The sequence below is a fragment of the Eptatretus burgeri genome, chromosome 13 (assembly GCF_056783735.1).
Source record: "Eptatretus burgeri isolate ZD-2024b chromosome 13, Ebu_testis_v1, whole genome shotgun sequence".
Classification (NCBI taxonomy): Eukaryota; Metazoa; Chordata; class Myxini; order Myxiniformes; family Myxinidae; genus Eptatretus; species Eptatretus burgeri.
Genome location: NC_140973.1, coordinates 72,998,543 through 73,024,736, shown reverse-complemented (window position 1 = coordinate 73,024,736; position 26,194 = coordinate 72,998,543). Strand labels below are relative to the sequence as shown.

Below are 26,194 nucleotides of genomic sequence, written 5' to 3'. Positions count from 1 at the left end.
AATAGTACTCTGTTCCGTTGGAGTGCTTGCTTGAGCACTTTGAATCAAGCAATCCACTTGCTCATGCAGCACTCCCCTGTGGGTTGGTTTTCCTCAGTTCCAGCTTCTGTATAATAATCTGGTTATTACAGGCTCAATCCCAGATCTTTCTCAGAAGGCAATGGCACCGACCAAGGTCAGTCGATCTCTCCTTACCAACCTCCGTCTTTCAAAGCAATCGATCTGTTGATCGATCTGGCTTTATTCGAACGTGTTCTGCCAGCACCTGATCATGGCTGAAATGGGACTTCCGGTTCCGGTTCTTGAGCGATTCTGCTTCAAGGTCTCTGCCGACTTTCTCAAAGAAAAGTTTTCCGGTCGTTTTTGTCGCGTTTTTACTGTCATTTTGTTATCTCCGTGTTCACTGTGTGTTTGTAGTTCGGTCTTGTGTTAAAACTTGTGCTGATTGTTAAGTTTTGGATGTCTTTTCATTTCGGATTTCCTTGAGGCCTACTTCTTCCCGTTTGTGTACGCGGTCGTATTTATTGTATTTTCTCCTTTTTACCATCAGTTTTTATTTTCTCCACTTTTCCCTCCACCCTCCTTCTATCCTTCTCAACTGTACCCTCTGTTTCATGTCTTAAAATATATATTTTTTAAAAATACTTTTCACCTCACGTTGTACTCCACGTGACTGATTTCCTGTACCGACTCTTCTTTCTCCTTCCTCTACTGATCTACCATCTACTTTTGTCAACCCACATTCACCATACACCTTCACGATTTTTTCTTAGACCTTTCCTTTACCTAAACTAACCTAATCTTAAAAAAAAATCTTTATTCTTTGAACCTCTCACATTACACCTGAAACCACGTTTCACTACCCCCTCTTCTTCTTCCTGTAACTTCCGTCGAACGCTTCCTTCTGCGTCCAAATTCACCGACACTTCCACGATTTTTCTTCAACTTTTCCTTGACCTAATCCTACGTGATCTTTATCAAAAAAAATTTAAAAAGATAACGGTCTCTTAAAATGTTACAACTTCCTCTTTCACACGTGTGGTTCTCGGTATTGTACCATTATTATTATTATTATTATTCCCCTTCTTCCCTTCCCTTCCCTTCCCTTCATCCCTTCCTTTCCCTTCATCCCTTCCTTTCCCTTCATCCCTTCCCTTCTTCCCTTCCTTTCATCCCTTCCCTTCCCTTCATCCCTTCTTCCCTTCATCCCTTCCCTTCATCCCTTCTTCCCTTCATCCCTTCCCTTCCCTTCCCTTCATCCTTTCCCTTCCTTTCTTCCCTTCTTCCCTTCATCCTGGATCTAAAACGTCCCACTTGTTACAAACATTCTTTTCTCCATTCTCTTACTTTTCCTTTATTGCATCCCTCACGTAATGTCTTTAATCACATCTCCAACTTTAAATTTTAAAAATCCCAGTTTACAATGCATGTTCATATTACTTCAATCGTCCTTTTTTTCCAACTTCAGTGCCAATTCACCCCACCTACTGAAATCAACCTCCTCCTTACCCCTTACCTGTTATCCCCTCTCCTTTCCCCGCCCATCTTGCCCCTCATCCTACCTCCGCTCTTGGCACCTCTTCACTGTCTTCTGCTTCAGTATCAGCTCTTCCTCTGTTGTCCCAAAGGGTGTGGTGTTCTAACGTCTGTGGGCTCCATTCTAACCGAACAGATATCTCACCATCACTATCAGTACACTCCTCAAAATCTCAAACATGCTCCTTCCTTCCTTTCAGCACACCTCCCCCTCTTCCCAACCCCTCAAATCTTGTACCTACCCCTGCCCGCTCCCTTCTTCACCATACCTCCACCAAGTCTCATTCTTCCCCTCTCCCCACCTCTCCTGTCGCCCTCCTGCACCTTGGCCGTACCTGCTTTCATCGTCTCCCCTCCCTCTCAAAGCTTCTCTCTCAACCCTCCCTCACAAAGCAACCTCCACACTCTTCCTCCTCCAAGCTTCCCTCTCACCTTTCTCAAAAACTCCCCCCTCACCATTCTGCGTCAACTCTCCCCTCCTCACCCTTCTCCCTCAACTCTCCCCCTCACCCTTCTCCCTCAACTCTCCCCTCACCCTTCTCCCTGAACTCTCCCCTCACCCTTCTCCCTGAACTCTCCCCTCACCCTTCTCCCTGAACTCTCCCCTCACCCTTCTCCCTGAACTCTCCCCTCACCCTTCTCCCTCAACTCTCCTCCCTCACCCTTCTCCCTCAACTCTCCTCCCTCACCCTTCTCCCTCAACTCTCCTCCCTCGCCCTTCTCCCTCAACTCTCCCCTCCTCACCCTTCTCCCTCAACTCTCCCCCTCACCCTTCTCCCTCAACTCTCCCCTCACCCTTCTCCCTGAACTCTCCCCTCACCCTTCTCCCTGAACTCTCCCCTCACCCTTCTCCCTGAACTCTCCCCTCACCCTTCTCCCTCAACTCTCCTCCCTCACCCTTCTCCCTCAACTCTCCTCCCTCACCCTTCTCCCTCCAATCTTCCCCTCACTCCCCCTTCCCAAAGTTGACCACCCTCACATCCACAAAGGTGCCTCCTTCCCCCACCCTCTCTCTTCCACCTCATCCAATCTTCAACTGCCCTCTGCTCCCCACGGTACCTGAACCCATCACCACCGAGCCTTTTCTCCTCCTCATCCAGCCCTCTCTCCAAGGTCTTCTGCAATCCTCCACACTCTTTCAATAACTCTCCTTATCTCCCCCCCTCCTCCCTTATCCTACCCTCCCTCATCTAGTTAAGTCTGTTTCTGGTGTATGTTCCCCCTCTATCCACTCCCTTACCTCAAATGGCTGCGCAGCTGACACTGCATGTGAAAAGGCTGAATGCCTAAACTCTGTGTTTGCTTCTAAATATTGTGTCCCAAACCCATCGCTTTCTGTACCCACTGTGGGGGAAAAATTTATATTAATGTATTCTAAATTGTAACAAATGGAGTTTTCGAAATGTAACTTTTATGCTACAAGTTGAATTGGCTGTCCTTTCTGACCAAGAGACTTTTGCCCTAAATGATGATAAATGTCTTGGTCGGGAGCGGAGTGACCTGAGCTGATAACAGCGAACCTTTGCCTCAAAATGTACGAAGTGGCTTCTCATCTAAAGGACACGTCTGCAGTCTGGGTTGATAGCCCCCCACCACTCTCTCATGAAAGTATAAAATGCTTTGAAATGTAAAATTGTTTCAGTGCAAGTACCTGAGGAAGTATTACAATCTCAGTGGCTTGTGCTCCTTGGAACTGACCAAGTACCAAGTTAGAATAAAACTCTCTGATGTAATGTGGAAGTGAATTGAATCGGGTTGGTCTAACTGTTAACTAAAGTAAGAATAAATGAAATAGAACCAAATAATATTGCAATCAATGGGGATTCTTAAGTTCATTGTATGAGGGTGAAAAGTGTATGGTGGATAATTAGAAAATAAATTGTTTCACAAGGAAGGACTTGTGTGGACATCGGTTTTATCAGTGTCAATGGGTTTTATGCAGGATTTTATAACCAAATCGGACAAACGTTAAACTCTGCCTGAAGTCAAATAGGATTCCACAATCGGCCAGGTAGAATCCTTCAACGATCACAACAAGGTGGGTTAAAAAGAATCCACATCAACACCTTACCCAGTCGCACCCAACTGTCCCTTGACTCTGTGTCCTTTTCTCCTGACAAAGTGGAGAGCTTGCTGTCAAACCTCAACTCAGATTCTGCAACCGGACGAGACGGAATCAGCCCACGTGTCCTAAAAACCTGCTCTTCTGCTCTTGCTCACCCTCTCTCTGTTCTATTCACCCTCTCATTTGCTCAGTCATCTGCCATCTGCTTGGAAATGAGTAAACATTACTACCCTGCATGAAAAAGGTGCAAAAACAAATCCCTGCAACTAGACCATTCAGCCTTCTACCAATCAGCAAGGTTATGGAATCTATCATCGCTTCAGACATTAAATCCTTCCTCTTCTCCAATAGCTTGATTTCTGATCATCAATTTGGATTCAGACCAGGTTATCCTACCATGGATATGCTGCTTCTGCTCTCTCATTAATGGATGGGGATCCTCAACGCCAGACATGAAATCAGAGCCATCTCCCCAGACATATCGTGTGATTTCAATATGGTCTGGCACCCTGCCCTGCTCACCAAACTCTCTTCCTATGGTATCCAAGGCCATCTCCACTCATGGCTCGCAGACTTCCTCTCCTGTCACAGCCAACGTGTGGCCCTTAATGGAATTCTCTCTTCCCCTCCTGTCCAGGCTGTTGTTTCTCATATCAAGGCAGTGTTCTGGGCCCTGTTCTTTTTCTGGTTTTCATCAATCATCTCTTTGACTCTCTAGAAAATCATCTTTATCTCTTTACTGATGACTCCACCCTCTGCCGTACCATCTGTCATCCCTCAGATCGACAAGCAGCAGCCTCTTCACTCTCTGCAGATCTGGATAAAATCACAAACTGGTCCAACACGTGGAACATGTCTTTCAACCCTGACAAATCTGACACTCTCACTATGTCTCTCCGAAAGGACCGTCTGGAACCCCCCCCCACCCCATCTACTTTTTCAACAATCCTCTTGAAGAAGTCCTTTCATTTAAGTTTCTGGGTCTCACTATCTGCCATGATATTTCCTGGGAAAGCCATATTTCTAAGCTGGCCTCCAAAGCCAGTCACCGACTGGGCATCCTCCGTCGTGCAAAGTCCTTCCTTGGCACACCTGAGCTCCTGACCACTTACAAAGCTTTTGTCCGCAGCTTGATGGAGTACTGCTCTCCCCTTTGGGCTGGTGCTCCCACCTCTCACCTTTCTCGGCTTCACGCTGTGGAAGTCAAGATATTGAGGATCATTGGTATCTCCCGTGATGAGGCTGTATTTGGGTCTCTCACTCCCTCACCGCAGGCAGGTCGGTGGTCTTTGTCTTCTACCGTCTCCTCTCTGACCTGCCTCCCCCCTGCACTGTCTAAGATCTGTCTGCCACCACCACATATTTTCGCAGGGCGTTCAAGGTCCACCAGCAACAACCTTCTGCTAAAACTACCAAAATCAATAATCACTGCTCACCTTCACCCTTTCATTCCTCTTTTTCCCCGCCTTTGGAACAAACTCCCACAATCTCTTCAATATAATGAAATCTAACACAGGTGGAGGCCATTCAGCCCATCATGCCTGCACGAACACCATACTAATTTATCAACATAAGACCCAAGGAAGAAAATGAAATAATATATTTTTAAGTTTTTGTATTTTTTTCTTCCCCTCAGGGGAGGGGGCATAGGCTTGGTTAAAAATACGCATCAACCACACAACCCCCCCCCCCCTTGACAAGACCCACACCAATCTCACTTCCCTCCAGGTCTTCAAAACAGCTGTTCAACACCATCTCTCATCTTCCCCTATCCAAAACCACGATCTTTTGTACCCCCGCTAATCCACTCCAAACCCACCTCCTTCAAATTCCCTGCCTTCCTTCCTGAAAATCCCTGTCGTGTAAGGACCTGAAAGTCCCTGTCGTGTCCATCTTGTTTACCCCGTGTACCCCCACCACATCCCTCTCCCTTCCACAGATCTCATCATGTGTCTGTTCCACATTGTTTTTCCTTTCCTCTCCTGCCCCTCTTGTCTCCTGATCCCCTTGTTGTGCGTTTCTGTGTTTGCTCTCATACAAGTCTCGACAGTGTGTAAACAAAACAAACAAGTGGTGGCAGGCACAACAAATCCCACCCATTTAAGGCATAAAGTTATTTTGGGGATCAAATTTAAATTTGATACATCCTTAACCTGAATGTTGATTATAAGGAATATTTTAGTCTTAGTTTGAAGTCAATGAAACCATTTTTGACGAAGTTATGAGCGAAAAACGATTTTGACCTTTTCGTGACCTGACCTTGACCTTTGACCTAATTGGACCCAAAAGTTAATGGGGTCGTCTGAGGTTCATTACCCACCTGTGGATACAATTTGACAGTGTTTGAGCCAGCCGTTTTCCCATAAAGTTGTATTTTCGTAACCATGTTTTAGTTTTAATGGAAAATTTGTAATTTTGACCGATGACCATGACCCCCAAAACTTCGGACCCTACCGATCCTCACAAATATGCATTTTCCACTATAGGAACGGGTAGGATTATAAGTGACAAATAGAATAAGGTTCATGATAAGCTTAGTTTGAAGTAAATCAGATCGTTTTTGACGAAGTTGTGAGTGAAAAACGATTTTGATCTTTTTGTGACCTTGACCTTGATCTTTGACCTAATTGGACCCAAAAGTCAATGGTGTCGTCCGAGGTTCATTACCCACCTGTGGATACAATTTGACAGTGTTTGAGCCAGCCGTTTTCCCGTAAAGTTGTATTTTCGTAACCATGCTTTAGTTTTAATGGAAAATTTGTAATTTTGACCGATGACCATGACCCCCAAAACTTCGGACCCTACCGATCCTCACAAATATGCATTTTCCACTATAGGAACGGGTAGGATTATAAGTGACAAATAGAATAAGGTTCACGATAAGCTTAGTTTGAAGTAAATCAGATCGTTTTTGAAGAAGTTGTGAGCGAAAAACGATTTTGATCTTTTCGTGACCTTGACCTTGACCTTTGATCCAATTGGACCCAAAAGTTAATGGGGTCGTCCAAGGTTCATTGCCCACCTGTGGATTAAATTTGATAGTGTTTGCTAAAGCTGTTTTGCTGTAAAGTTGCTAACAGACAGACAGACAAACAAACAAACCGAAGATTACAATATCCCGCTTCCTCCCTCCGGGGGGCGGGATAATAAGGAGCCCCCAACGCAGACCGCTCTCCTGCCCTGAACAGCCAGCTCTGCGCATGCGCGCAGTGTGCAGCACTGTACGGTGCACTGGACAACACCAAAGTCCCGTAACGCTTCCACAGGCGATGGTACTTGGACCTGCCTTGAGGTAGACGAGTCATGACGACGATATTCTCTCGATAAATTAAATGAATTTAACCGCCTTGAATTATTTGAAACACGAACCGATTTTGAAGTACAATAATATAATAATATTCCTCCCCAACGAACAAAAGAGAAATACATTCAATGAAGGCGCTTCGACTATCCGCCGCTCATGAGTCTCCCGTCAGTTTTAATGCTTTACGTTAAAATATCAAAATACAACCTTTTTTTTTTTTTTTATTTTATTTTATTTTTTTTGACGAAGTGAACTCGAGACGAACGTGACGTCACTCGGCAATAGCCGGCGCATGATGCGGACGTTGGCGGTTCACTCGTGATGGGACTGTCCCCGTCAGAGACTGTCGGCTCCATGGCGCGCTCTTTCGCGGGCTTGGTGTGCGTGCTGTTCGTCGTGCTGTGCGCCGTCCGGAGCGAAGCGCACAACGTGCCTCCGTACACACAAGGTTGTCGCACCGGGTTATACCCGCCCAGCGGTCCGACCTTCGCAGGGAACGTGTCCTGGGTCGATGTCAACCTCGACCTACCTCCGCGCCAGCGCTGGACCGAGCTCGTCAAGAGCAAGAAAACGGAGTTGGTGGATCTGATCGATCTCGTCAAGAAACTCGCTTCGAGCCTGTCACCTGAGGGACGACTCATCAGCTTCGTGGATCATGAGCTTCCCATTTTGGCAAAGACCCTCCCTCCCCCTTTCCCAGAGGAGCTCGACAGCGTGGCCCAAGCCTCTGGAATTCCCCTCGGTGAGATCGTGTTGTACAACATCTTTTATGAGGTTTTCACGGTTTGCACTTCCATCGTGGCCCAGGATCAGAAGGGACATATTTTCCACGCGCGAAACCTGGATTTCGGTCTCTTCTTGGGCTGGGACAAGGCCAACAACACATGGGCCATGACCGAACGACTGTCCAGCCTCGTCGTGAACGTGAATGCCCAAAGAGGTGGTAAAACGGTGTTCCGCAGCACCACATTCGTGGGCTACGTGGGGATCTTGACAGGTGAACACCCTGGCCTATTTACACTTACCATGAACGAGAGGTTCAACCTCGATGGGGGCTACATTGGCATCCTGGAGTGGGTACTCGGACACCGGACCGGTCACTGGATGAGCTTCCTAACTCGTGCTGTGTTGGAAAACGCCACCAGTTATGACGAAGCCAAGACCATTTTGAGCACCACCGAACTTCTGGCCCCAGCATACTACATCCTCGGTGGCTATAAACCCGAACAAGGATGCGTGATCACCCGTGCCAGGAACTCTTGTCTCGAGGTATGGAATCTCAACATCACTCGAGGTCGCTGGTACGTGCTGGAAACCAACTACGACCGATGGCGTCCACCCTTCTTCTTGGACGACAGAAGATCCTTCGCTATCAAGTGCCTCGAAGGCACCGGCACCACCAACATCTCGGTGGCGACGATGTATGATGTTTTATCCACCAAACCCATCCTCAACAAGTTGACGGTGTACACCTCACTCATATCCCTCCAAACACACACGTACGAGGCGTACCGACGCTTTTGTCCTGATCCCTGCATGCCCTGGTGATGCTTCTGCATGCATTGGACACCCACCCCACCCCGTGTGGACATCCATGCTTCGACTACTCTGGTTAAGGGTTTCTAAAAGTTTCAGTTCTAATTGATACGAATATGTTGCCTATGATTTTGAAACTTTGCGTAATAATGCTTTTTGCACAAAAATCTGAGATACAACGATTTTCTGAAATTCAAACTTACTCTTATTTTTTTTTTTTTTAATCTTGAGCGTTCCTTGTTTTTGATTTGATTGGGAAATTTTCTTAGTTATTTGTTTTATTATTATTTTTTGGGTACATCGTCTGTTATAGATTTGCTGGCAGAAACCCGTGGTAAAAATACAAGGAAGCCTTTAATTCTTGCGCTGGTTGAAAAGCATTGAACTGTATTTAAGACTGGAATGATTATTGGCGGTGTGAATTTGTCGCCAACAAGCGCCATCTTGGTAGGCCCACTCGAGGCGGATATATTTCGATTCATCTGATAAATTCTCTGGAGATGTTGAATATCGAATGCTAATTTTGAGTTGAAAGTCAAAGTCGATGTGAACACGTTCTCGCGTAAACATAATGCAACGTGGGACGCAGTGAATCGTGCACTGGGCCGAGCAACATGGCGGCGTGAAAAGGGCCTGTGCGGTGGCGACACGATGGTGCGTGCAACGTGAATCGCTATAATCCTTCCAGTCTTATTTGCAGTTCAATAGTTGAAAGTGCTAAAAACACATGAGAGGGTATATATTTCTTCACAGCAAACAAACAAACAAAAAAAACAGGAGCGATCGAGGCAACGGTCTGTTGCTTATACACCACTCGTGTTCATTTTTTTTGTTTTTAATTTGGATTAATTTTAAGCAACTTTTACTTTGACAGACAGCATTAGTGTATTTTATATATAGATATATATATATATATATATATATATATATATATATATATATATATATATATATATATATATTAGAATGAGTCCTCAAGCCTGAGAAACACCGGTGAGGCAACAAAACTTATTGATACGAGAGCATTACAAATGACGTTGAGCTCATCCACTTATTACGTCATCTATTGGTACAAATGACGTTTAAAATCATCTTCGGTTCCACCATCGCTCACTGAAAATTTCCATAATTCTGCTTTTATGACATTCCAAAACTGTGATTTGTAAAAAGAAAATAGCAAATGAATAAACTTGATTGCCGAGCCGTTTGCTTTGGTCATTTGTTTTTTGTTCGTTTGTTTTTACCACAGAGGGACGTTAAAAGCACTTGCAATATTCTCAAAGATATTGAGTCGCAATTTGATTGGTCGACGTACGGTTGTCATGGAAACCTCATTGCAACGAAGACGAGTGAAGTCTGGTTTGTCACGGTGAATGTTAAACCGTGATGTCGCTGAGAAAATTAAATTCGCCGAGTGTTCTCTCGATTTAAAGGTTTTATTATTTAAATATCTTGAGTTTCAGTTGTCAGGATTGGAGGGGTTTTTTTTTTTTAGATGTGTCCCATAATGCCGTGCGCGCCGCCATGTTGGTTGCGTTCACTTCCCGAGCAACGACAGCATCAGTAGCTCTGCAGTTGAGCACGTTTATCTCGTTCTTCTGACACTGCATTGGAGGGTTTCGCTAATTAATTGGCTTTGTTCGGTCTTATTTACCTTTTCTCGCTTGTTTAGCTTACCAACCAAGATGGCACCTGACCACTGGTGCCTGACCTGACCACTGCATCATGGGTACTGAAACCCGAAATATATATATATATATATATATATATATATATATATATATATATATATATATATATATATATATATATATGTACAGTACGTGCCCGTACGTGCAAAAAAAGAATTGTGACGTCATAGCACCGTGTCCTGTCATTGGTTTGGTAAATAAATGGCCATAACTTGGGAACCACTTGTCCGATTAATATCAAACCTTGAAAAGGCACATCCACAGGTCCCTAGCAATATACCTGGCAAGTTTCAATGAGATCGGACCAGCGGTTGTCGAGAAACAGCGGTCACTGACAGACAGACGCACAGAGATTGCTGGAATTACAGATAGATGTGTATGTATATATTTATTTATTTAAAAATTGGCTTTGGCGAGCCAAAAATAAATATATATTTTTATTTTCACTTGATCTGCGCTCGTTTCCACTTCCGGGGGTAAAGGTTATATTCGTCTCTTTCCATAGATTAACTTAACGCATGTCAGACGATGAACACACGTATTATTTTCATCATCCACGAATAAACTTCTGTCGGTGCAGCAGCTCGAACCAGGTGAGGGTGAGGACGGAAGAACGTCGGGTGCTGTGTGTTTTGAGTCGTCGCCCTTTCCCCGCGCAAATCCCGCAAAACATGGCGGCGAGTTTTCGTCGATTGGGAACTACACGCAGAACGTGGTTTTGTAAATAAATCTGCAGAATCGATCGAGGGTTTTGTGCGAGAATCAAATGCCCTGGTCTGGGGAATTTGATTGGATGTAATAAAAGTTTTTAATGCATTAAGTAATACAAGGGGTCATTCACATATTACGTGTGAAATGAGGAATACATTAGATAAAAGGAAGAGGGTTAAGAGATTGAAGTGGAGAGCGAGAGAGATTGCGACGTAATGACGAGACTGGAGAGGGAGGTCGCTGTTCCGAGCAGACAGAATTATTGAGAGGGAGGCGTGGCACTCGTATGACGTCAGGAGAGAGGAGGACGAAGCTGCAAGGGCCAAATTATATATCTTTCTGCGTACGTAATATGTATATATCCGTAAGCACAAGGTTCAAATTTTGGGTTTTTGTTTGCTTGGTGAAGGTATTAGACTTATTATGACGTGAATGAACCAGTGACGTATTGTGCTTTCAGCTCTTCCAGGAGCTGAGATCTGGATGTGAAACATTTCTGCATTCTTCAATAACTGACGGCTTTCCCAAAGCTCACCTCGATGCACGTGGTATGATGTGCACACTTTAGGTCGTTATAGGCATTATTAGCTCACCTGGACTTTAGTCAGGTGAGGTTATGCGATCGAGCGGTGTCCATAGGTTGAGTGAGTGAGTCAGTCAGTCCGTAAACACTTCAGTCATTTTCACTTGAACCAAACACACGTTTTTGATGAAACTTGGCCACAACCTTCATCACCAGTGATGTACCAAAGTTTGTCATGGCATTAAAAAAAAAAATTCAGGGCCTAAGGGGCTCCTGTGGGGGTTTGAGCCCCCCAAAGTCAGTATTTGCTCTCTTCTCTGAAACTACACACACAATTTCAATGAAACTTGAGCACAACCTTCATCAACTTTGATGTACAAAGTTTGTTCATGGCATTAAAAAAAAACAACACATTGGGGCAATACTCTTGGGCATTCACTGGTAGTGGCTGGTTAAGATAACCATGGAACCACTCACTGGTAGGCATGGATGACTCACAACATATGTCACGGAGAAGAAAGTAAATACCTATGGATTTTATTAATGCTGTGAACAAACTTTAATACAACATGGGTGATAAAGATTGCAGTCAAGTCTCATCGAAATTGTGTGTGTGCTTTCGGAGAAGGCAAATACATATTTTGGGGGGAACCCCCCCCCCCTTTCTCCCTGTCTCCCTTCGACCCCGATATTTGTTTTTTTTTGTTGTTTTTTTTTAGTAATGGTGTGAACAATCTTTCGTACATCATGGGTGATAAAGATTGTGTGTGTAGTTTCTGAGAAGAAAGCAAGTACCTATTTTGGGGGGTCAATCCCCCCTTACTCCCCCTTCGACCCCGATTTAAAAAAATGTCACGAACAAACTTTGATACATCATGGGTGATGAAGGTTGTAGTCAAGTTTCATCAAAATTGTGTGTCATTTCTGAGAAGAAATCAAATGCCTATTTTTAGGGGCAACTCCCATAAACTCCTTTAGGGCCTGATTTTCTTTTTTAATGCCATGAACAAACTTTGGAACATTATGGTAGTTTCATTGAAATCATATGTGTCATTTTAGAGAAGTTGAAAGTATTTCTGGACGGACGGATGAAGCGCCATCCCAATAAGCTCCCTGGAACTAAGTTCCGAGTGAGCTCGTAATCGGGGTCTAAGGGGGTCTGCCTGGGGGGGGGGGGTTGAGTGAGTGTTTCTCCTGATCCAGGTGAGCTACAGGATGCACGGTCCTATTTTTATAAACTGAACGCAATCCTGGTTTTCTCATTTATTAGACGGAAAACCATTAAGGTGTGAAACGAACTGCAGATTGATAGTTTGACTTCCCAAGACCCCAATGGAGGCGACAGACATGATTGTGATGTTTACTGTTAAAAAGATGAGTGAAAGACCTGTTGGATTAGGCTAAGAAGTAAGATTGATGATGATGATGATATGTAGTATGTACCATACTGTTTTATACAGAGGGTCGTTGTTGCCAAAGCAGTTTCTTGGCAAGAGCTATCCTGGGAGGTTTGCCATTTCCTTCCCAGCAGTCAGAGCAGTAGTTTGTAATTTGTTCAAGGTGCCGGCGACAACTCACCTACTCTTCGCGTAGGGCACCGTGGGATCTTTAACATCTACCAACGAATGCTGGCAGATGGGAATCCCGTTTAACATCCATCCGAGGGACAGCACAAACATTATTGAATCACCGTGCCTGTGAAACTCTGGTGTGACAGTTTATAGCTGGGTCGGGATTCGAACCCAGACGAGACAGATTCAAAATGACGTATGAATGCTAAAATAAGGCTGTTCATGCATGTGTTGTGTGTATGTGTGTTGACATGTGACTTGGTTCTGATCGCCAGGCACTTTTAACCCACCGTTGCAAGCACAAAATCTGTGATTCAATTCGTCTTTTAAAGATAATTTTCAGCATTTAGATGAAAGAGTGGCAATTTGAAGATGGTTTTTCATAATTGTTTTGTTGCTGAATGCAAACAAATTGGACTCAAATAAATATAGGAAATACAGACATATCCGTGGATGAGAGGTGTCAAGTTCGTATCATTTCCTGTTGGGACAAGTGAGCTGCGGCAGAGGATATCACGCACGCACGCTTCCCCTTTTACATAGGTGAAAAAAAATCGAGTCCAATTTCACTTTTGTCTCTTGAACCAAAAAGTAGGACCGTGTGTGCTGAAGCTCACGTGGATCAGGAACAACGGTCACTCTGCAGACCCCCTTACATCCTGATTTTTTTTTTAATGCTGTGAACAAACTTTAGTACATCACGTGTGATGAAGTTTGTTGTCAGGTTGCATTACAATTGTATGTATAGTTTCAGAGAAGAGAGAAAATACCTTTTTGGGGGGGGGGGGTCAAAAAAAACCCCTTAGATGACTTTCATGAGTGCAGATTTTGATGCAGTTAATACACTTTAGTAAATCACGGGTGATGAAGGTAGTGGTCAAGTTTCATGGGAATTGTGTCCGGAGTTTCAGAGAAGAGAGAAAAACACCTATTTTGGAGGTCAAACATCCCCGCTCCCCCGTAGACCACCTGGATGAGTGCAGATTTTGATGCGGTTGATACACCTTCATTTGGCATCAAATATGAAGCGTGTGGCCAAGTTTCATTGAAATCGTGTGCTTGGTTCAAGCGATAATGACTGAAGTGTTTATGGACTGACTGATCGATTCACTCTCACTTACGGACACTGCTCGATTGCATTAGCTCACCGGAATAAAGTCCAGGTGAGCTAAAAACAAGGTATTTATAACGGCTCTCACAGTCTAGACAGTTCTCACTCGCTCCCCACCCACCTCCCCCTCCACCTCTACATTCCCACCTCCCAAACATGATTTGGAGTAAATATCATCATTTTTAATTTACCCCGCACACTGACGAGCCCCATATATGACCCATATTCACATGAGATAAACTCAGCAAGGGTCAAAGTACACTCACTGACAGCGATGGTCAAAAGTTTGGGTAGAATGCGCCCGTCGACGAACTTTCGGTCCTTGTATCGGTCTCCGTGGCCTCGGCAGTTTGCAATACGGGGAACTGCAAGCTATCAGATCCGTGGAGTGTCTTGTTTTCTGTTAACGGAAGACCAGATCTTCCTTTCAGGCTCGATTTCTGCTTGTGGTGTGGTTGGGTTGGTAATAAGACTGGTTAATTGCATTAATGTATTCTGAGATAAACATACACCGAACACGGGGCTGTCGAGTGCATTTGAACCTTAGCTTGTGTTGTAGGTCATGCTTTAAAAAAAAAAATTAATCACCATTGCTGTCTGCAGTGGCAATGGAAATAGTCCATGATGAAACGTTTGGATTTAAGCTGTCAGTCGGACAAGGAGACCCGGAGGGTGAGTTACAATCCAGGCATTACTGGAAATGGTTGTTCATGCCTTTTTTTGGAGGTGCTTGCGCTCAAGGCAGATAAAAGTCATCATTTCAAAAAGTGAGGATCACTATCTCCGATCATGATCCTTGCATGAAGGTGAATGCACCATTGAGCAGAAAATCCAACTTCAGTGATTTTTTTTTTTCCCAGTTACTTCTATCAAGGCAGCTTGCTCGCCCGAAGTTGTTGGTTGGTCTCCGATTGGCTGTGAAATGCACATTTACATCACATGAGTTTCACAGCCTATCAGAAACCCGCAATTTTTTTTGATAAACTTGGTAATGGTGAGCAAAATGTATTGATAAATGACGATAACATTAAAGGTACAACTTGAATGTGAAAAAGTTATTATTCAAAGTGAATATTTATTTATTTATATTTGCCAAACCTTGCAGTCACCTGAAGATTTCCATTTCAAATAATGTTCCACAGAGGGGAGGTGTGTCATTAAAATGATGAAGACGTGTGCAGTAGTGGCTGTGATGATACAGCCCAGCCAGGTATCAAGCAGGAGGCAGAGGTCAGAGTCCACTTTGGGGCAGGTAAGGACTTTCATACAACCCTCATGCTTGTGATCCCTCATTGGTCGAGATTTTAGGGAAAAGGCAGTTTCCCTATTGAAAGCGTGTTCGTGGTTATATTTGCTGATCATAGCTTTGAGTGATTACGGCTTTGGGGACTCATGCGGAACTTTTTTTTTTAAGTTTCAAAACTTGTGGTGCCTCAGATGTAACACCTTCAGCATTTCCAGACGAGATGTACAAATGTGATTCACCGCTGATGGGAACTAAAATGGACCGGCTCATAGTCAAGCTTCTTTCTCCCCCCCCCCCCCCCCCCGATTAACATGTTACCAAAGTTTATTTGATTTCACGTTTTTATTTCCCTGTCTGCAAAGGATGATGCAGAGGTAGTGCACTTACCTTTGGCCTGTCTCGTCTGTGTTTGATTGTCATACAGCACTAGATATTGTTGAGATTTGTTTCTTCTTCTTCTTCTTCTTCTTCTTCTTCTTCTTCTTCTTCTTCTTCTTCTTCTTCTTCTTCTTCTTCTTCTTCTTCTTCTTCTTCTTCTTCTTCTTCTTCTTCTTCTTCTTCTTCTTCTTCTTCTTCTTCTTCTTCTTCTTCTTCTTCTTCTTCTTCTTCTTCTTCTTCTTCTTCTTCTTCTTCTTCTTCTTCTTCTTCTTCTTCTTCTTCTTCTTCTTCTTCTTCTTCTTCTTCTTCTTCTTCTTCTTCTTCTTCTTCTTCTTCTTCTTCTTCTTCTTCTTCTTCTTCTTCTTCTTCTTCTTCTTCTTCTTCTTCTTCTTCTTCTTCTTCTTCTTCTTCTTCTTCTTCTTCTTCTTCTTCTTCTTCTTCTTCTTCTTCTTCTTCTTCTTCTTCTTCTTCTTCTTCTTCTTCTTCTTCTTCTTCTTCTTCTTCTTCTTCTTCTTCTTCTTCTTCTTCTTCTTCTTCTTCTTCTTCTTCTTCTTCTTCTTCTTCTTCTTCTTCTTCTTCTTCTTCTTCTTCTTCTTCTTCTTCTTCTTCTTCTTCTTCTTCTTCTTCTTCTTCTTCTTCTTCTTCTTCTTCTTCTTCCTCTTCTTCTTCTTCTTCTTCTTCTTCTTCTTCTTCTTCTTCTTCTTCTTCTTCTTCTTCTTCTTCTTCTTCTTCTTCTTCTTCTTCTTCTTCTTCTTCTTCTTCTTCAAAGGTCCCACTGATCAGCTGAGGAACATTTATGGCCCAAGTCTTTCATGAATCAGCTGGCTAGGCCTTGACGTTCGATAGAAGGTAATTTGGGCAGGAATTAGTAAATTGTTACGGGTACTGGTGTTGACTCACCGACTCTTCACATAAGACTTGGGATTATTAACATACGCCAACAACCATTGCTGGCAGATGGGTCCTCCAGCTTGTCGTTCTTCCGAGGACTGTGTAAACATTGATCCCTCGCCCTGCATGTGAAACACCAGGACAACAGTTTATAGCTGGGCTGAGACTCAAACCCAGGCTAGACAGCTCAAAGGCAAGTGTGTCGTCAATGTTTACACCATTGGAAATAAAGGCGTATAAGCTCTCTGATTTTTGGAGCCGACGGCCATCTAGGGGGTGGTGGTGTCCCTTGATATTGCTGAGACTGCTGCACAGCAACAGTGGTGGATGCATTCACTGGTGGAAGATCTCTCTGGAAACAATGGCAGGAGTCTACAGTTATGATTCAGCTGGATTTCTTCCTCGTTATGTAGGACTGTGAGGCAGCGTTTAAGGTTTGCCAGTCATTGTAGAGCTCTGCACCATTGGATTATGCTCCTGGGATCCCAGAGGGTGTGTCAATGGCTTGCACGCTCCATAACACCATCAGATATGAAGCAATATCATGGCAGCAGGTTTGATGTAATCATGGCAATAGCAGTGGTAGGAGCTTTAGCCTGGAGTTAAGCACTGAGAATTGAGGAAGATGATTTGGATGATCTTGAGGGCCTGTGGCTCCATGATGCATATCCTGACCGCTTAGAGACGTTTGATGCAGTTTCTAGGGCCAGGGAGAAGACCTTCTCATACATCTGGGTGATAACGCCACTGATGTAGTTGCAGTTTTCGAGGAAGGTCATCTTGGTAAGAAGGGCATATTCCTTGATTTTGCCAGTCTGCTCTTGAGCATACAGGTCTTTTAGTTCGTCTTGCACGCAAGTCTTTTCGTTCATTCATGTCTCGGAGTACACCTGGAACAGGGAACGAGCCCCGGCCTGATACATCCAGATTATGTTCTCATCATCGTGGCATCTTGAAGACTTTTGAGAGTTTGAATGTTTTTCCTCCATTGATGGTCAATGTTTCTTTCCATCATATGTATGTTGCTGCTGATGGCCCTCGACGTGAGATGTATTTACTACTGATGTATTTACAAGACGAGGCTGTTGTACTCAGTTTATCTGTCGGTGTGAGGTGCTGTCGTCAGATCAGCTTCATGTGGCCTCGGAGACATCTGACATGGTGATCATTGGTCGAAAGGTCAAATACCAAAAAAATACAATTACGGGCACATTTTTTTAAATGAAACTTTGTAAATGCAATAAACATTGGGAGACGCATGAAATACGTTATGATTTTTTGGGAATTTGACCTGCGGTTCATTCCCCAGGGGGTGGGGACTTGGGGTAACAGATCAAAATTGGGGGGGGGGGGGAATTTTAAACTCAAAACTTGATATTGGGTCATTCTCGGTGGAACTTTTTGCCATCTTTCAATTTTGCTTTCGATGGGAAGCATGGGGACTTGCAATGGCATGCCATCATCTTTACTCTCGTTAGATTTTTCAAAGGTATCTAGCCACCAGTAAAGCATTAACAAAGTACACAAAGTTGATCTAACCATCATGTATAAAGCTTTGGGGAAATTGACAAAGGCTCTGATTTTGTGCCAATTATTTTTCTTGCAGTTACCGCAAAGTGAATGAATATCTTATCAACTATGGATCGTGATGCTCAGAATCCATATTGGCTTTCAGGTAGAACGTTTTTTTTTTTTTTTGCCAGCTTTTATAGAGACACTTGAGGAGGATTTTTGCCAGTATTTGCCAGCAATTGAGATCACTGATATCCACAATGGTTACTGCAATCCTGTACATGTTTGTATATTGTTATGATCGGGGCATCTTTAAATTGATTGTTCTTCAGCATTCCGGCAGCCGTGATGAAAATCGAAGAGTTTCTCTTCAAGATCTTGCCCTCCATGGTAGTATATGTCCGATGAGATACTGTCTAAACTGGGAGCTCTTCAATATTTACCTCCACCATCGAAGGTGGACGGAGGTTATGTTTTCACCCCTATCTGGCCAAAAAGGTTATGTTTCCACATTTGTCCAAAAAGTTATGGATGGATTCGGACGAAACTTGGTGGACAGGTTGGGTGTGCGATGAGGATAAATTGATTAGATTTTGGTGAGGATAGGAGAATTAAAAAAAAAAAAAATTCAAGTTATTCTTCCCCATTGAGAGATGGAGCCAAAAACTTTCTATCACACTATCTCAAAACGTGGATGGATTATGACAAAACTTAGTGGATGATTTGGTTGGGTGACGAGAACAAGCTTCATTGTGAACCTGAACATTGTGGTTCAGGTCTGGATGCAGATCTGGCCTATCATTGGGTTACAAAACGCAAACTGTTCAGCCTGGTGGAGGTATGCGCTCTGCCGAGTGCCGTTCTTGTTAGTAGATGCGATGGCAGCTTAAATTTTGTCGCTTGTCGGTGGGAGTGACAATTAATTCTGCACAGGACGTCAAACTATTGCAGCAAATACATCTTCAGAGACTTCTAGGCTGATTAAGTAGTCGGTAAAATCTTCTTTCTATCCCGAAACAATTTGGATTTTGTCTGTGATCATTATTATTCTATCAGCACTTTTTATGGCTCAGACTTTTGAACCTTTTAGCTCAATAAATTTGTTTTGTGGCAGAAAATAATCTCTTTGAATCCCCAAGGTCAGCTATTTGTTCAACTTGTTCTGCCGTCTTTTTTTCCACCAATTATCTTTGTTTCTTTGAAGTTTGTGTTGTAGCCTGTTTTTGACTTGCAAATATCCGAATTGAGATGATTACGTGATTCTGTTGGATAACATTCTTATATTTTCATAGATTTACATACTTTTCATCCAAAAGTTTCTTCATTTGTTCATCGCTTTCATCGAAACAGGTCTTCTGTAAGTCTCTTTTTTTTTAGGACACCAGGAGTATCAAAAGTGGCCTGATAGACATCTTCACGAAAGTTATTCCATTTCTCATTGATGGTACTATCCGAGCTTAAAGTAGAAGTATCTGATGTTGTTTCTTTTGATATTTATCTGAGTTTGACAGGAGAGTTTGCAAATATTTAGTTCCTCAGGCAGTTTTGTCACTTTTTTTTTCGTCGAACGGGTTGAATACTAAACATGCACAATGACCGAAGGAGAAAATGGTCTGTAGACTGTTCTTCACCATGTGCAATTCTCGTACTACAGATAACTGCTGAGTCACAATACGAGTTGATTACATAAGCAACTGGGAGCCTTTTCATCGAGGATGTCACCTTGTAAAAACCATTTCTCAGGCACTTGGAAGTACGTATTGGTGATTGATAGATCGTATTCCAGACATTCGGTGAGGAAAAAGTCTCCATTGGTGTTACACTCGCTTATGCCAAAGCAACCTCGAACCCACTTCCAGGTATAATGTGGTCAATACTGACTCTTGCATTGAAATAATCCTGATGCCACCAGGCTGAACAGTTTATGTTTTGTATCCCACTGATAGGCCGGATCTGTATCCGGATATTAACCAAAATCTAATTGCCTTGTTCTTGTTACCCAGCCAACACATTCGCCAAGTTTTGTCAGAATCCGTCCACAACTTTTTGAGATATCATGCGATGCATCGTTTTTGGCCCTTTCTGGTAAAGAATTCCTTAGAATATTCTCGTTTCCAGATCCGGATCAAGATCTTCACCAATATTGAATCAATTCTTCCTTGTCACACACCCAACCTGTCCACCCCCATTTCATCCGAATCCGTCCGTAATGTTTTGAGGTGTCCTGCTCACAGACAGACAGACAGGGGGTGAAAACATAACCCCGTCCACCTTCGGAGGCAGAGGTCATTATCCAGTTTTTAGGCTTGCCCCATAATGGATGCGAGATTATATTTTTGCTTTTAAAAACGTTTTTCTCTGCAACCGTTTGATCGATGTGAAATTTTCACCATAGGAGGAACTTCCCATGGAGAATATTTTGGTGATGACTGATGCCATATTCTAACTTGGCATATGTCATCAATTCACCATGGTGTATAGAGGGTGATAATGATGACATCAGTGAAATGGTATTCTCGCCATAATTGGTTGAATTGAAATCTTTATCCGGAAAAATCTGAAACTTCATATATCTAATCTACGACCAGCTGGCTGTGAGTGAAGAATTAAATTGATGACATCATCAGTTCATGGTATGGTGGCCATATTGGATTGAAAAAAAAAAAAACCTTCTTCTCCAGAACCGTTTAACAGATTGATGCAAAACTTCATACATATGATCAACTAGCCGTGGGGAATATAGTTTGAATTTTTTTATTATTTTCATATTCACCTTCATTGATGCAATTTCGCCTTGCTGTGCACAAAAGTGGTCATTAAATATCCTAATAATCAATCATTAGTCAATAAAGGTATGGATAATGGGAATGTATGTGACATAATAGGGTGCATGGATGACACGGGTATATGGGCCATAATAGTAGTGGGGGCCATCGTCGTGTTTTTAGTGAATGATGGTAATTGTGTTCAGAATGAGCATGCAAGGCGAGAGTATTCTCTCTTCAAGTGCCGTTCTAGTTAATCTGGTTGTCAAATGGAAGGGTTGACAGGATGGCTCAGTGGTCACAATAGATGCCCACATCAGTGTTTATAAGTACAGTAAGATGCCGACATTCACGGGAGATAAATTAATGAAAAATGCCATGGATGGCAAATCCGCGAATGTTGGGGTATTGTTTCAATGGGAAAAAGGGGGATAGGTTTTTATTTTTATTTTTTACATGGTCTAGGCAACTAGAAGAGCTATGACACATAACAAAGGGAACAGCAGAAGAAAGGGGAAAGACCAACAGCAGGGTGGAGGGAGAAAGTAGATGGGAGGATTTGCAGACGGTCCTTTCAGAGAGAGAGAGAGAGAGAGACAGTAAGAGTAAGAGTAAGTGGGATTCCTCAGGATTGAAAGACATATTCCAAGTGTTTTTCCAGTTTGTGATTTTGTCAAGGTCTGAGGAGAGGGAATAGGCTACTGCCTGTCTGTCAGAAGGATGAGAGATGTCACAGTCGAGAGTGGAGTTATCAGCAAGGAGATGAAGGTGATCTTCCAGAGTCAGTCAGATCATTTATGAGATGATCGAATTAATTAGATTTTGGTGATAGTCCGAATCTGGATACAAGATTTTTTAAAGTTATTCTTCACCATTGACAGATTGAGCTAAAAATGATAGACTGTCAGACCCTGCTATCCATGGGGGATATGGTCCTGAAAAATGCTGCGAATGTCAGGGCATTGTTTGTTTGTTTTTGTTTTGTTTATTTTAACATGGTCTAGGCTCGTGGTGGAGCAATTACACAAAACAAATCAGGACACAACATAACAAAGGGAACAGCAGGAGGAAGGGGAAACACCAACAGAGCAAGGCGGAGGGAGAAAGTAGATGGAGACGGACAGACAAGGGATGCAGGTAATGATGAGTGGAAAAGGAGAATGCAAAGGGTGGACAATATGGATACATCAGCAATTTGTTTGAACAGTTTGTGATTTTGTTACGGTCTGAGGAGAGGGAAGAGGCCACTGCCTTTCTGGCAGAAGGATGACAGATGCCATGACAAGAGTGTGGAGTCATCAGCAAAGAGATCAAGAGGATGTTTCAGAGTCAGTGAGATCATTGATGAAGATTAGGAATAATATGGGGCCGAGAACACTGCCTTGGGGTACTCCAGCCTTGACAGGGAGAGGAGATGAAAGGGTTCCGTTGAGAGCCACACGTTGGCTACAAGAGTGGAGGAAGTCAGTCATCCAAGAGTGGAGTTGGCCTTGGATTCTATAGGCAGACAGTTTGGAGAGCAAGGCAGGATGCCAGACTGTATTAAAAGCTCGAGATATGACTAGCGAGACGGCCCTAATCTCATGTCTTATATTGAGGGCCTCCACCATTGTTTGGAGAGTTGATTGAAGCAGTATGCCAAGGTAGAGTGACCAGGTCTGAATCCAAATTAATGATCTAAGATGAGGCTGTTGGAGAAAAAGAATGATTTTATGTCAACTGGGATGATGAATTCCATGACCTTACTGATGATTGGAAGTAAGCCAATTGGTCTGCAGTTAAGGGATCTGTTTTTGCAACTTTTTAATGTAATGCTCTGATGTTGGCTGATTTCCAAGCATATGGAAGATAATCTCTGGTAAATGTCAGGGTGAAAAGGGCAGAGAGGAGGAAGCACAAGAGCAGCAGAGCCGGTTTTTAGGACACGTGAGCTGATACCGTTTGGTCCAGTTGCAGAGTCAAGAGTCGAGGGTTTCCAGAAACTTTCCACCTTTTCAGGTGAAAAAGACACAGAATTCAGGAGCAGTTGGTTACGACTGGGAAGGATGGGCACAGAGAGGGAGGGGTTTGGGACACGAGATTTTGAAACAAACACGGAATTGAGGCATTCAGCCTTCTCACGAGCGTAGTCGGCTGAAACGCCATTGGAAGTGAGGGAAGGTATGGAAAGGGAGCATACACCAGCTACTGAATTTACAAGACACCACCAAGTTTTAGAGGTGGGAGACAAGTTTTAAAGCTCATTCTTGAGGTTGGACAAATGTTTTCTGGCTCACCTGAGAGTAAGTCATGGACTTAGAGTGGGTGGTTCATGGTTTCAGCACCCACAGGCTCATCGCTGTATTTGGCAAACCAACGCTGGTGGTGTGGCAAAGGAGATCGATCATGTGCTTGTTGATGGTTGCTGGAGGATGATCCAGAACTGCAGGGTCTACCAGAGTGCTCAGTTCCTCAATACTGACCACAGGCTTGTGGTGGCATCTCTGAAGTTGCAGCTTAAATCTGGGAAAATGGTACTATTCCAGCCGAGGCTGGATGTTGGCAAGCTCAAGGATGAGAAGGGCACTGATGAGTTTGCGAACAGGCTGAGTGGGGATTTTGGGGGTCTGGGTGCTTTTGAGAATCCTGAAGTGTTGTGGAGTGCCTTCAAAACCACCGTCCTTGATGTTGCCGGTGGATGTCTTGGAACTCACCGTAGGGTGAAGAAGAATTTTGTCTCTCATAGGACACTGGATACCATTGACCAGAGTCGCAGGGCCAGGCTGAATGGCAGAGCTGAGCTGTTCAAGGAGTTGAAACATAAAACTATGTGCGCTGAGGGTGGACAAGGAGGCCTATGTGCGAGGTATCTGTGAGGGGGTAGATCATCACCTGTGGTCAAGTGATTATTGTCCTGCTTCCAGGGGAGCTTGCGCATTACGTTCCTCCAAGCCCGTCCCTTGGTGTACTGCAGTTCGAGCAGACAGTCTCGCGATGTCCTTTGCAAATAATTCATCATTGTAGCCAGGATCGTGGCCAAATTCCTGGCTCAGCTACAACCACAAGGAAGGCGATGGTAAACCACCCAGTATATTTCCTTGCTTATAAAACTGCTTTGGTAGTTCCTGACACCATGGGAAGGGTATGGGATTGATTGATCTGCGTATTAAAAGTATATCTGAGTCTGTTCCTCCCTCATTCCCCTCACTCCTCCTTGTGCGCAGAGTTAGAAGTCCAGTTGGCCTGCCAAGAGAACAGCACTTTCTCCTCCCAATATGGGATGCAGAGCACCGTGGATGAGATGCAAAGCGGTCACCATTACTGCAAGCCTGCAGAAACACAGCAGAACCAAACTTCACTCATGTTGGTGGAGCAGAGGGGTCTTAATAACAGCTATGAATGCAAGGCATGTGGCAGGGTTTGTAAAAACAAATCCCGTTTATTGACGCACCTGAGGTGTCACACAGGAGAGAGACCTTTTGAGTGCAATGAGTGTGGGAAGGCATTTATGCATAAATCCCACCTTGCAACACACATCAGAAGTCACACAGGTGAGAGGCCGTACATGTGCCATGAGTGCAACAAAGCCTTCATGCACAAATCTCACCTGACAAAACATCTCCGGTGTCACATGGGTGACCACCGTGTTAAAGCACACCAGTGCACTACATGTGGTAAGGCTTTTGCAGAGAAATCAGGCCTGCTGACGCACCTGCGATTTCATACCGGTGAGAGGCCCTTTGTATGCGAGGAATGTGGCAACGCCTTTCATCAGAAGTCGGGCCTGGTGAGGCACCGAAGGTTTCATGTGGACGAGCGTCCGTTTGCATGTGCAGATTGCGGTAAGGCTTTCCACCAGAAATCGGGCTTGATGACGCACATCCGACATCACACTGGAGAAAAGCCTTTCAAATGCCGACAGTGTGGAAAAGGGTTTTGCCGTAAATCTGTCCTGGACATCCACCAAAGGTGCCACTCCGGTGAGAAACCATTCGCGTGCACAGAGTGTGGCAAGGCCTTCAGTCGTAAATCTGTCCTTGAAAAACATCAAAAATACCACGTTCGCCACAGACTGCTCACGGCCACTTGAGTCTGCAACGAGGATCTTTCAAAAGTCTCGTTGTGCAGTACCTGCGTGTTATTGTACACCGTGATGCCGGTTTGTGCATAAAATGTGTTAGACATGTTGGGAAAGTTGGAACTTAAATTATTTTATAAAAAAAAAGTGAAGTAAAACAAGATGCGGTGATTGAAAAGCTGATGCCGTCTGTCGTACGGGGAAGGATTGTTTGCATTAAAGCTGTTTTCGTGATAAATTATTTATTGGATGATGTCCTAAAGTTGTTTAGTTGTTTACAATGTCCTTCTTCAGTTGGTTACATTGCCACCGTGGAAGCATTTCATTGTTGGATGCTTTCTTGAATAAATTATGTGATGACGGTCAAATTTGATTCCTCTGCACACCTTGGCCATTCAAAAAAGGAGAGCTGACCATGTTTTGTTCATTTAGTATTTCACATTGTTTTGCAGTTTGTTTCATTGCAGGAGTACATGCTCCTTCAGGCTCTCCATTCGACTTTTGGAGGTGATCAGAGCACCTGTTGGGCTGTCAGTATTGAAGAGTACAATTACTGTGTCCTGTGACTGCTGTGAGTATTGACTACATTGCAGAACTTGTTTTGGAAAGTAATCTCAGTGCTTCGAAGTCGATATACTTCGAGTATATCGTTGGCTACAAGAGTGGAGCTACGACACACACACACAACAACTAAACACACAACAAGTCGGCAGCACTAAACACAAACAAAAAAACACACACACCTGCTCTGGTGAGCTTATGCAATCAAGCAGTGTCCGTAGATCAATCAGTCAGTCAGTGAGTCAGTAAACACATCAGTCATTATCATTTGAACCAAACAAACAATTTTGATGAAATTTGGCCACAAGCTTCATATCTGATGCTGAACGAAGGTGTATTGACCGCATCAAAATCTGCGCTCATTTACGGGTTGAAAACGCCCCAAAAATTCCTGCCCTCACCTACAGGGGGGCATTGCATGAGCAGCACAGCCATGCCCTCAACCCAAAACACGACGTGTAACCTATAAAACCATGACCCGTAAACATGTGTCACTGTAATCAGCATCGAGAGAGCTTCCATTCAACCAATCACATGACCAGATTCTGTGCATGAACTAAATTTCGATATTTTAAGATGTCATTGACTATTTCTTCTGATCCAGATAAGTTTCAGGACACATGGTTCTATTTTTCCTGTTTTTTTTAAATGAGATTTTGTGCTTCATAAAGCCAAAGGCCACTCAAGGTGGGGGCTACACGAAGGAAAGTATAGATATTAAACAGAAAAGAGGAAT

At 43.7% G+C, this 26,194-nt stretch overlaps 2 protein-coding genes across 16 annotated transcripts; both read left to right on the top strand.

Moving 5' to 3' along the window:
- Positions 1-7,163: 7,163 nt before the first annotated feature.
- Positions 7,164-9,642, top strand: ASAH1 (N-acylsphingosine amidohydrolase 1). The gene has a single exon (XM_085852989.1). The coding sequence runs from the start codon at positions 7,227-7,229 to the stop codon at positions 8,451-8,453; it is 1,227 nt and encodes a 408-aa protein (XP_085709115.1). The 5' UTR covers positions 7,164-7,226; the 3' UTR covers positions 8,454-9,642.
- Positions 9,643-9,689: 47 nt separating this feature from the next.
- LOC147014760 (uncharacterized) lies at positions 9,690-25,437 on the top strand. Of its 15 annotated transcripts, XM_085853001.1 has the most exons (7): positions 10,291-10,725; positions 11,304-11,391; positions 14,652-14,720; positions 15,191-15,300; positions 16,442-16,521; positions 18,170-18,238; positions 24,044-24,112. In XM_085853001.1, the coding sequence occupies exons 1-5, from the start codon at positions 10,651-10,653 to the stop codon at positions 16,457-16,459; spliced, it is 360 nt and encodes a 119-aa protein (XP_085709127.1). In that variant the 5' UTR covers positions 10,291-10,650; the 3' UTR covers positions 16,460-16,521; positions 18,170-18,238; positions 24,044-24,112. The 15 variants fall into 15 exon arrangements, with proteins under 15 accessions (XP_085709119.1, XP_085709129.1, XP_085709121.1 ...); XM_085853003.1 differs by lacking the exons at positions 10,291-10,725; positions 16,442-16,521 and adding an exon at positions 9,766-9,874; XM_085853000.1 differs by lacking the exon at positions 16,442-16,521.
- Positions 25,438-26,194: the final 757 nt, after the last annotated feature.

What these genes read in the sequence shown, in the direction of transcription:
- ASAH1 (XM_085852989.1), top strand. Translation starts at nt 7,227, where the DNA reads ATGGGACTGTCCCCGTCAGAGACTGTCGGCTCCATGGCGCGCTCTTTC.
- LOC147014760 (XM_085852996.1), top strand. Translation starts at nt 18,184, where the DNA reads ATGAATATCTTATCAACTATGGATCGTGATGCTCAGAATCCATATTGG. An exon ending in GAATCCATATTGGCTTTCAG is followed by an intron (nt 18,239 to 24,043) that starts GTAGAACGTTTT and finishes CCTTGTGCGCAG; the next exon opens with AGTTAGAAGTCCAGTTGGCC.